This window comes from Pelobates fuscus, chromosome 2 (assembly GCF_036172605.1).
Source record: "Pelobates fuscus isolate aPelFus1 chromosome 2, aPelFus1.pri, whole genome shotgun sequence".
Lineage (NCBI taxonomy): Eukaryota > Metazoa > Chordata > Amphibia > Anura > Pelobatidae > Pelobates > Pelobates fuscus.
The window spans coordinates 361,485,494-361,497,995 of NC_086318.1; the positions used below are offsets into that span (position 1 = coordinate 361,485,494).

Below are 12,502 nucleotides of genomic sequence, written 5' to 3' on the forward strand. Positions count from 1 at the left end.
ATTGACTACAACCCTCTGTTGCCTGTCACTCAGCCACTGCCTTACCCATTCAACAATATTGGAATCCAAACTCAAATATTGCAGTTTATTGATAAGCCTTCTATGTGCAACAGTGTCAAAAGCCTTACTGAAATCTTGGTAAGCAATGTCTACTGCACCACCCTGATCTATAATTTTAGTTACCCAATCAAAAAAATCAATAAGATTAGTTTGGCATGATCTCCCTGAAGTAAACCCATGTTGTCTCTGATCTTGAAATCCATGTGTTTTTAGATGTTCAACAATCCTATCCTTTAACATGGTTTCCATCACTTTCCCCACTACTGAAGTAAGGCTTACTGGCCTATAGTTGCCCGACTCCTCCCTATTACCTTTCTTGTGAATGGGCACAACATTCGCTAACTTCCAATCTTCTGGGACTACTCCTGTTAACAATGATTGGTTAAATAAATCTGTTAATGGTTTTGCTAGTACACCACTAAGCTCTTTTAATAGCTTTGGGTGTATTCCATCAGGTCCCATTGACTTATTTGTCTTTACTTTTGACAGTTGAAATAGAACCTCTTCCTCTGTAAACTCACGTGTAATAAATGACTCATTTATCCTTTTTTTTTTTTTTTTTTTTTTTTTTTTTAACAGAGGTCCCTTTCCTTCATTTTCAGCTGTAAATACCGAACAAAAATATTCATTGAGGCAGTCAGCTAGACCTTTATCCTCATCTACATACCTTCCTTCTTTTGTTTTTAATCTAACTAATCCTTGTTTTACTTTTTCTTTTCTCATTTATGTATCTAAAAAAAGTTTTGTCCCCCTTTTTTACTGACTGTGCTATTTTCTCTTCTGTGTGTGATTTGGATGCTCTTATAACTTGCTTAGCCTCTTTCTGCCTAATCTTATATATCATTCTGTCTTCCTCACTCTGGTTTTTTTTTATAATTACTAAATGCTAACTTTTTGTTTACTATTTTGGCCACATCTGCGGAGTACCACAGTGGTTTCTTGAATTTTTTGCTTTTACTGACAAGCCTAATGCAATTTTCTGTTGCCTTCACTAGTGCAGCTTTTAAATAATCCCATTTCTTTTGGACTCTAACGTAACCCAAATGGACTCTATGTTCGTCTCACTAACCTTTATTAGGCTAGATTGTATGCTATCCTTCACATACAGGGCCACCCCTCCCCCTTTCTTGCCTTCCCTGTCTTTTCTATATAAAGAGTACCCTGGTATTGCTATGTCCCAGTCATTTTTCTCATTATACCATGTCTCAGTAACAGCGACTAAATCTACACTATCAGTTGCCATTATTGCCACAAGTTCATGGATCTTATTCCCTAAACTGCGAGCATTTGTAGACATAACTCTAAGCTTATCCTTTTTTAACACACTTGCTATAGGCACCTTCTGTCCTTGTTTTGGGGGACAATTGGATTGATGTTTTATCACCCTTTTGCCCCCCCCCCCCCCTCCTAGTTTAAATACATCCTAGCAAAACCTCTGAACTGCTCACTGAGAACATTTGTTCCCTTTTGAGAAAGATGCAAACCATCTTTTTTGTACAGTTTATTTCCATTCCAAACAGAGCTACCATGAGCAATAAAGCCAAATCCTTGCTCCCGACACCATTCACCAAGCCACAAGTTAAAGTCCCTAATACGCATCCGCCTGTCATTCTGAGTGTTATGCACAGGCAGAACTTCAGAGAATGACAGTCTGGAAGTAACCTGCCGTATATCATTGGCAAAAACACTAAAAACTTCCTTAACCTCTGAAACCTCATTGCAAGCCAAGTCATTTGTCCCTAAATGGACAAGTACATCCAATTCCCCTTCCTGCTTTGCTTGCTTAACACTATTACAGATACGTCTCCTGTCTCTGTGAGCAGTAGCTCCGGGAAGACACCTATTAAGTAACAAAATAGTAAGGGTAAAATGGTTACTGCTTACAGACTCAAGTGCAAGCCACAATAATATAACTAGACTAGCCTACGTGGCAAACACCAGTAATATTAAATGATGGCATAGAAATGTAAAATACTGCTACTCCTACTAATCAGACACAATAATGTACTTTTATCTATAGCGAAAAATCTAATGTGTTTAAAACATCATGCCATTTGAACTCCAATCTTTTAGCCACAGTGTAGGGCATACTGGACTACCCATACAGTTCCACCAAAAAGGGAAATTATTGGTACGGTTATGGAAATTAAACATTTACGAATGAACCATAAGACTGTTATCTCCTGTTTATGCTCAATTAGACCAAGGACAGAACTTGTTCAATTGCCACCATCCTTAAGGGGCTAAACAATTGTAGCACATGGGTGTTGGGGGTGCAAAATTATGGTGAACAATATGAAGGGATCGAAGTTCTTTCTAAATGCACTGTGTATAAAATACCACCCAGAGTTTGAGAGTTAATTATATATATATATATAATATATAAATTATTGCCTTTAAGTCTTATACTTGTTCATACCAGATCTCTTTATTTTTATCTGTGTTTTACCAGTCCTCTCGCCGAACTGTCAAGATCCTGTGAAACTTATTGTGAAATGGTACCTAAATTACCACCAGTGCTACAATCAATATGTTAACCTTGACGTAAGTAGTGTGTGCGCAAAATATAATGATGAAAATAGTCTTTTTAGTTTAAAAAAAGCAATTAAATATGGGTGCATTGGTAGATACGGTTAGTAACCATGAACCAAAGCCTTCCAATTTACTGACACAGCCATGTGGTTGTTTTGAAACCTCCTTTCTTTCTTTCTTAGGAGATCATGCAAAGACGTTTGAGTGAACTACCACGTGAAGATCTTTGTGATAACATTCTCCAGCAAGATCAATGCTTTAAGTATGAAAATGCTGATGCAATCGAGTGCAGCAAGAACACCCAGACGTTACCCGTGCTGCGAGTGAGTATTTCATCCCATATTTGTTGATTTCCCATGTACTCATACTTGATGCTGTGAGCACACGGATGCACAAGCATTTTACAGCACCAAGCGATAAGCAAAAAATAGTGCAATGTCAAGAATAGAGGACATGCAAGTTGTGATTTCCAAAGGTTCCATCAAATCTTTTTGCAGCAATCAAATCAATAACTGCTTTACAATACCAGTAATGTACAAACTCTTTCCATCAAATTATGGACTTGGCAACATTTTGACCCGATAGATGGGTGTATGGCAAGCCTGGTAACCGTTTGAACTGCTAGAAAGATTTATTTTGGCAAATTTGACAAAAACAATACCTCTAGCAGCTCCGAATATTGTCTGGTCCATACATTGGTGGCAGAAATTTCTGGCTGTGCCAGGACTGAATTGGCTTGTGATGTCAATAGATACTACTTCTAACATAAAAAAAACACAACCCACAACCCACAACCTCAGATCTGACATACAAATTAAAGATTATTTTCAGTATTCTTTATTCAGTACTATAAATTCACTGTGCACACTTGTATGCGCTGTTTTCCTTGTGCTTTTGTGTTTAAATATCTTTTGTTTTGACTTCTGTTTGTGTGCCCCAATGTAGCATACCATTTGCAAAAGTAGACCACCCAAGGTATTACAAATGAGGTATGTCCTGTCTTTTTTAGTAACCACTTGGTCAGAAACACTAGTCAAAGTTAGCGTTCATATTTGTTTGTGTGAGAAAAATGCAAAAAAACTAATTTGAATGCTAATTTTGACAAGTGTTTGTGATTAAGTGGCTACTAAAAAAGTCTTGATGTACCCCATTTGCAATACCTTGGGTAGTCTACTTTGTAAATGGTATGCCATCATGGGGGTAATTCGTATTCCTGGGCTACCATACGATCTCATGGCAACATAACCAATCTGGCAAATTTCAATGTGGAAAAAAACAGAATTCCAAACCTTATATTTGACTCTGTGACTTTTGAAAACACCATACAACCTGTACATGGGGGGTACTGTTCTACTCGGGTGACTTCGCAGAACAGAAATATTACTGTTTTAAAACTGTAAAACATATCACAACAATATCTTCAGTGGAAGTGCGTTTGTGTGTGAAAAATGCAAAAAATTACCCTTTCACGGACGATATCATCGTTGTGATAGGTTTTACTGTTTTAAAACACTAATATTTGTGCTTAGCGAAGTCTCCCGAGAAAAACAGTACCCCCCTATGTACAGGGTTAAATATAGGGGTTTTGAACCACATTCTGTGGACTTTTTGCCCGAGTTGTCAGGTAGGTCCCTCAAATCATAATGAATAAAATGACTTAAGTAAAAATATTACATAAACCTATACGTAGAATTTAAATATATAGTACGCCTGCCGTCCTTGAGGGGTTAAGCATTCTGGATATGTCAGTAAAACTTAGTTCTTGAGGGCAGTCCTCAAGTACCCCCAACAGGCCAGGATTAAGGGATTACCCTGTGGTGTCTAAAGTGTCTTGTTTTTTTTCGTTCTAAAAACACCTTTGACATAATTGTGTTATGCCTTATTCCTGGCCTGTTGGGGGGTATTTGAGGACTGGATTGGGAACCACTGGTTTAGACAGTTTCTTATGACTAGTTATTACATTTATCCATACAATAATGTAATATGTTAACTCTCTGCAGTGTGTGTGTGTGTGTGTCTCTCTAGAATATATATTTTAGGAATATTAAGTCACATCAGGTCAGTTAAGTCAAGCTGGTTCCCATCTGTCACCCTAGTATAAATAATGTAGTATTACATTGCACACTTTATATTACTTCTTTTAGAGGAGTCCAATTTGTAAGCCTTGTAATGGCTTTATTTTTCAACTCTCTTTAATTTTTCATTTATATGAGAATATGCTTTAGTTATTATATAAAAGTGTGTGTATATGTATATTGTTTTTTTGGTTAGGTTGGCACTGCCAGTTAAGTTAAAAAAAAACAAAACAAAAAAAAACTGGTAACTACTTTATCTACTTTTTCCATTTATAATTTATTTATTTATTGAATTCTTTAAAATAATTTTAGCGGTTACAGAAAAGCAAAGTACATGTTGGTAAGTATCACATGTGCTAGGCATCGTACACATTTAGTACCAGCAAGTACAATATTTAACATGGTAAAGGTACGATAATTGCAGGTTATGGCAGGGTACAATTTTTAGTACACGTTGCGTATTTAGCTTATGTGTTATTACTTTACAGTGTGTGGTATTGTGCGTAGTAGGTATATCAGGTAGAGCTGCGTTTTAGGTGTAGCATCGTTTAATACTACAATTTTAGGATTTGTGCCATGAAAGGCCTGCACAACCCTGCTTTCGTCCTTCTCCTAAGGAGGCGTAATTTGTACCTCAACTCTGGTTAACCGCTAAGATAGAAAGGTTTAACAGAAACGAAAGGGGGGGTGGTTTCACTCCAGTGACTCACTTGAAACTGTGAACTTATTTTGCATCTTATGTCTTTAACCTAATTAAGAGGACTAAAATAGCTGCCTTGGGCCAGATTTCCCTATGCTCCCTCCGTCCAACCCCAGCCCTGGGTGGGTAAATTAAGCATAGCGGTTATTGAAAAGCAAAGGGCCTATTAGTAAGCATCTCATGTGCCAGGCATCATACACCCTGGTGCCAGCATGCTCAAATTTTAACATGGTACAGGTATATCAAGGGTGCATGATATGACGTAATACAACTTGTGGTTCTCATTCTATGAATCACTTGCATATAAATGTTATATTGCATGATCCTTATACATGTAGAAGGTACATCGGGTAAAGCTACATTATGGGTTTAGCATTGATTAATACTTCAACTGCAAAGGTTGTACCATGAGGAGCTTTTGTCGTCATCAGTACCCTTGGTTGTTTGACCGCTAAGACAGAGAGGGATTGGTAGGTAAAAGAAAAAGAGAGAAAAAGGAGGGGGTAGGGTTGGTTTCACTCCATACACACTGGAGATCATGAGCTAATTTTACCTCATGCATAACTTTAGCTAGCATGACTAAGATGACTGCCCCAGGTCAGATTCCTCCATCCCATTATCTGTCCGTCCTCAGCCCTGGGTTGGTCAGTAGCGAGTACAATGCGCCTAGTTGGTCATTCGCCACCTTGGTCAGTAAACAGTGCCTAGGGAGCTAGTAAATTAGCGCAGTGCCCCTCATGAGTTAAAAGTGGTATGCCCGACTCAGGGTCTCCCAGCTTTCCCTCACTGTCTAGGAGGAATTGATCCCTTATCCCACCCCAAGCCCCCCACCTTCGTTGATGATGGGAAGGTTTACCCTGCAGGGTTAAGGACATATTTTCATATGAGCATATCTAATCCACTCTTTAAATCGTTTCCATTATTGGTGGGGCTATAGTGCTTTTCCAGTGACGAGCAACGCAAATTTTTGCCGCTACTAAATTTTAAATAATTATTCTGTTTGGCACGGTTCTAAGGTTAGGGATCATGTGGAGCATGTAATATTCGGACAATCTGGGCAGCCTGAGGCAGGATATAGTGTCTACTAACGCTGTTATTGACTTCCAGAACTGCTTTAACTCTAAGCATTCCCAAAATACATGGCTAAGAGAGCCTATGGCGGTTTGACATCTCCAACAGGTAGGATTTACATCCTTATAGATTTGAGAGAATCTGAGGGGCACCAGATACCACCTCATCTGTAATTTTGCATACGCTTCCCACATGGATATGCTTTTAGAGGCTACCTTAGTTCATCTAATAGCCTCCTGCCTTTGTGAGAGTTGGAACTTCTTACCAAGTTCTTTTTCCTAGCTTTGCATGTAGTGTAGCTTTTGTTCTTCCTCTGGTTCACCAAGAGCCGAATAGCATAAGGACAGGGATTTTAAATGTGTTGCTCCCTTTTTTAAAATTCTTTATTTTTGAGTGCAGATGAGATTACAGGCTTAAGCGGTGACATGTTCAATACACAATATCGTTGCTAACAATTGGCATAGATAATCAAGAGGTGCTGCACTTTTTTTTTTTTTTTAATCAAGTAAAAACAGGAATAAAACAAGATGTAATATGAAATCCGTAGTTTGCTTATAGAATAGAGTGTTGTGGTATGAACAGCTAGGCATGTGTGGGTAGGTACATAACATTTGCAAATGTCCCAACAGCATATATAGGTATTCATACAAGCTTGGTATCGGCGTGAATGTTTGCACGGTGTTATAGCGTAAACAAGCTCAGTTACAGGCTAGACATGCATTTTTTTTTTTTTTTTTATAAATTCTGAATTTTTTGCGTGCAAGAGTGAACATAGCGGCTTACTCTGCCACAATGACATACGTAAGCGTGGGCATGACATATCGATTTTACAAGTATGGCATTCGAAGTAGTGCACATTTTTTAAATTAGATATGCAAACAAAACATAGACGTCTATTGACTACAAATTATAGTTGAACTCGTTAGCTTAATCTGCGCATTTTATGAAAAATATACAGGCTAGATAAGTGCAGTGCCAGAGGGTTAACTGTGTGGAGCATAAGTTGAAAAGTATTTGAAAAGTAAAAGTTATAAGTAAAACCCCCTAGCTACATTAGCATCTTAGCTTAATAGCCTCCGTGTTGGCTGCGAGTGATGGGATATGTAGGAAAACAAGACTGAACATAGTAAGAATCATAAAATAAATTATATACGTCAGCAGACATTCGTGTGAGTTCCAGAGGGGCAAAGAGAGTCAAGTGTCTGATGATACTATGCCTGAGTTAGAGTTTCAGTCCCTGTGGGGTCAGCCGATGCCTTGACGGGGCTGGGTGAGTATTCCCTGCGGTAGGTGGTGCATCAGCACAAAGTCCCGTTGTGAAGGTCTCATTGTTGGCACCGCTCTCCCAGTCTTTCTCTCTTGCGGGCTGTGTGGGGGATCTCCGTCTGTGTGTCCTGCTGGTATGGTGCTGTGCTGTCTCCTGGTCAATATCGTGGTCGGCACCGTGGGTGCTAGTGTGTGGAGCCGTGCACTGCATGCTGAGAGTTGTTGGAGTCGCTGAGGTGTGAGCAGAACTTGCTCGTCGGTAAGTCGCCTGCTTGCTCGCCGGCATGAGGGTATGGGTGCTGGCCCTCCGTGACGGTTTGTGGGTTCTGCTTTGTCGAGGGACTGCTGTGGAGGTATGGGGGGGGATTCCCGCCTATTTGGCATCTTGTCGCCGGGCGGATCCATGCCGTTACCATTTTTATCGCCCGCTTGAATGCCTGTCCCCGGGCGTGAAGCTTGGTCCACAGATTGGCACATAGCCGGTTATAGAAATATCTTGTGCACTTGGGGGGCTTGCTGGTTGTGCGGTTCTTTATGGACTGTGTCCGAACCGCCATTTTGTTTGTGCCTGGGTCGCTTCGGCCCGCATGAGGTCTTGTCTCCTGTGCTGGTCATGGCTTGGGGGTGATCGTCCCCAGCGAGGCCTGGGATGACCCCCGCTGGTCCGGGGGGGGGGGGGGGGGGGGTTAGAGGTGAGTACGTCGAGGTTGCCATCTGCAGGGTTACCAACGAGGAGAGCGGCCGCCTCTCACTGGCTCGTTTGCAGGTAGGCCTCAAGCTGGATTCGAGGGGACCTGGTGAATCGCGGGATAATGTGTGGTATCAATACGTTTGCCTGGGTCTCCCCCACTCTGTAGTTACCTTCCCAGCGGTGTGTGTGCAATAATTCGAGGTATATCCCCCGTTTTTGCGGCTAGTTTTCAGGAGCTATCGTGTAGCACGTCCACCCTGCTAGGAAGCCAGGCTCCGCCCCCCGTGTTGCTCCCTTTTTAAGGAGATTAAACAACCTATGCGGGGCTGGTTGTGCCTGGGGTTCTATTTGAGAGGAAGATACTTTTAATGCAAATGTATGTAAATAGTTCCCGATGAGCTAATGGGAATTCATTTTGCAAATCCGGCAATTGTTTAATTCCTCGTAAGTCGTACAAATCAGAGACTTTTGCTATGCCCCCCTTGCTCCAAGATCTCACTGGATAACCACTTTACTTCTGATAGAAGTGAAGGTAAATTTAAAAATAAATTATGAAAAAAAAATTTTTTATTCAGAAAACATGCATCCGCTGAACTTCCTGTTGAGGTTGCAGAATGTCGGAGAAACTATAAACAAGTAGTGTAATAAGCTTCTATAGTTCTCCCTGGGTGTCCTGTCCTTCTAATGCAGGTTGCTTTGTAATTCCAATCATACGTTGCTTTCAGTGGCTCTGTGAATACATTTTATAAAGCAGTCTTTCTGGCATGAGAAAGCTTGGCTAAAGAGGCCGACCTATTCTGCAGCATTATGCAAAACAATGTATTCATTTTTTTTGTGTGCAAAATCTAGACCTTTAGGCATGCAAAAAGATACAACATATCAAAACCTATCAAATGCATTAAAGTTGTTTTTGTGCTTGCTTGGAGTGTCCCGTGGCAGTTCCTAGGTTTCGGTGTGCTTTCTTAAAATGACAATGGAGGCAGTATATCTCTTTCTATGTGTAATATCTATCTAAATATATTATCTATTCCAACTACAGTTTTGATTGAAAACTGTTATCGTTGTCTCCTTAATAAAGAAAACATTACGAAAATATTTTTACATTTAAAAGTGTGTGTGTGTGTGTGTGTGTGTGTATATATATATATATAAACACTTATACTGACACATACTAATTGCTAACACAAGTTATCTTTTTTTCCTTCCAATGTGAATGGAGTCAAGTTCTTTAATCTATCCTGTAATTACCACTTTACCAAACTTGATAGAGAAAGAAAGTCACATGGCTCATGTAGGTAATATCCAGATATAGAAGGCAGAACGAGTGAAAACCATCTACCTTCTTGGATATTGTTGTGTGAGACTAATAAACACTCTTCATAGGGCAACTAGCCTAGAACAGTTTACAATCTCCTCACTTCTTTGGAAATTAAACAAATGACACTTATGCAATAGCATGTTTAGCACAATTTCGATCACACCCTATTTTCTACTGTACTTCTTATGTAAATAATGCCAAACGGTTATCCTTTATAGTATTGAATTAATAGTTTGGCATTGCGCTCTTAATAAAAACAGCAGTTTGTGCTTCTGTTATGCAATACACTGACTGTGGCCTTTTAATCACATGAAATAATTAAAAAAAAAAAAAAAAAAAAAAAAAATGCTTACATTTACCATGACCTAACACATACATTATGCCTTCTGGCAATGGTGTGATAGTCTATGAAGTCTGCTTTAAACCAATGGTTAAATAATGTTCTTACTGCCTTATCAGTTTTCCGTTCGTATGAACTCCCTATGTAGTGGTAAATGTTAAAATGCATTTTTTTTTTCATTTTCCAAAGGCAAAATATACTCCGACAGCAAGTGTCAGCAAATCAAAAGAACTGAAAGAAACACCGGTGAGGAAGTATTTGTAATGAATGTGATGTTTATAGATTATCTAAATTAATCACCAGTAATTATTGTTTAGTGTACCCATTAATATTTAAAGTAACTTGACTATCCTGCTATCCTCCCACCTACTTGACAGGGCAAGGGGTGGGAGCGATTGTATGATGCACTCGTGCGCTGCAGGCATATGAGAGATGTGTAGGGGGAAGCTTTCTGATTTTTGCGTGCTGGGGTTGAAGGCCCTGGGCGCTAGTTTGCAGCTATGTAAGTGCTCCCTAGCGCCCAGTGGCATGATCTGCAGCAAGTAAAATAGAATGTGTCCCACATAGAGGTGTGCATCTTATGGGCGCCCCCTCCCCCCTCTTAAGAAGCACCCTAGGCGGACGCCTAGTCTGCCTATAGGACGTGCCGGCCGTGGATAGTGTGTTTTAATTTAAAATATCTTCTCTCCTGCTCTGTTAACATCTTTCTAAAACCTGCAGGAGCCTTCCCTTTTTTTTTACAGGGCAGGAGATTAAAAAGTCTTAAGCAAGTTGACATCTGATTGAAAATTAAACCATTTTTTTATGGAAGCTGTGTGAGTCACAGCCAGGGGAGGTGTGATTAGGACTGCATAAACAGAAACAGTGATTTAAATCCTAAATTTCAGATAATGGAGTAGTGAGACTGCAAAGACATGATCTAAACATCAAAACTGCTTCATTAAGCTAAACTTGTTTTGATGCCTATAGTATCCCTTTAATCTGTACATTGTTTTGGTTAATTTCTAAACTGGAAATCAAGAAAAAAAAATGACAATGATAGATATATATCTCTCTATCCAACCAAGAGGGCTGCACTCACCTAAACATGCATACATTATAGGGTGCTGCTGGGGCCAAAATATACAAAATACAGAATCCAGCGCACTCGCTTATTAACTAAACAGAGATTTCAAATCTTAGAGATTGTAATAGTTTTATTTAAAAACACCTCACCTAGGCAAAAAATATTTTTGTTTTTTTTAAGCCAACATTGCAAAAATAGTTGATTTGGGGAAGTTTTCTAGTTCTGCCATTCTTGGCCAAGAATCTATATTTTGCTTCTCAGTTTAGTGAAATAAAAGAAACATCTTTGATAGTTGATTATTTCAGTATATAAATGATCTGATTTCACTGGCACAAAGTATACATTGCATTTTATAGCTTGCTTTGTGCTGGAGCTTGTTACCTGCAGGTTTGCGGCTGAAATATGTTTAAAAAAAATTAATCAAAACTCACTTTTGTATCGAATATAATTTTGAAAACCGTCCATACATTTATTTAGAGAACATACTTCCCTTTTCCCTAAATTGATCTTCTCTGCCAAAGTGTATTAAGTGTGAGCTGGTAAGGGCCAAAAGTAGCATTCATTATTAAAGAATAGTTTTGTATGTTATTTTCTTTTGTTTGTTTGTGTTTTTTTTTTTGTGTGAAAATTCTTCAAATGAAGAAAAATACTTAAGAAATGGTAAAAAAAAAAAAAAAAAAAACACACCAGTTTTTATGCAGTCCTACCTTGCAAGTGTTTCTCTGTTGGATCAAAACCAGAATTCTCCTGTCACCTCACAATGTTCAGAATAGAAGTGTTTGTGGGAGTAGTTAGACTACTGTAGCTGTAAAATTCTAAATATTGTGTAAGAAAACTATGTTGATCTAAAAGTTGACCTTTTGGCTCTGGCTATATTTTTCTCCAACGGACGCCTGATCTGATCTCGAACAGAAAATTGACCAATGGTTACATAACCTATCACTGCTTTTGACAGCTCTAAAATTCATTTTTATTTTCAAAGGCAAAGTCTAAACCTGAAGAAAATGACAAGAAATCAAACACAGAGAAAGGAACACAGGTGAGCAAATATTTCTATATTTATAACTAGGCTGTAAAACCTCTTGGGCATTCTACGCACCATAACGACTACATCCAGTTGTATGGGGTTGTAGTGCAACTACCCAGCAGCCGCTGTCCCACAGTTCTGGGTAAAATTATTCTCGATCAGTTTGACAAAAAATCTGAAGCCCATCCCTTGCTTGCCCATTTTGCTAATCAGGGAGTTCCAGTTCCTCAATGGCAATATCAATTTAATCTGTATTTAGAGGGCATTGATAGTTTGCTAACAAATGCTTTTCATATATGGAATAATTGATATTGCTAATCCGCTAGTGGACTTTCTGCATTAGTGCTTGTGTAAGT

General features: G+C 39.1%; 1 protein-coding gene across 1 annotated transcript in view; it reads left to right on the top strand.

The window, feature by feature from the left end:
* TMEM87B (transmembrane protein 87B) overlaps positions 1-12,502 on the top strand; it is a 55,304-nt gene that overhangs the window by 15,304 nt on the left and 27,498 nt on the right. The window contains exons 3-6 of the mRNA XM_063441373.1: positions 2,513-2,604; positions 2,775-2,915; positions 10,243-10,299; positions 12,102-12,158. Coding sequence (XP_063297443.1) covers positions 2,513-2,604; positions 2,775-2,915; positions 10,243-10,299; positions 12,102-12,158 — 347 coding nt within the window. The remainder of the gene's footprint in view (positions 1-2,512; positions 2,605-2,774; positions 2,916-10,242; positions 10,300-12,101; positions 12,159-12,502) is intronic.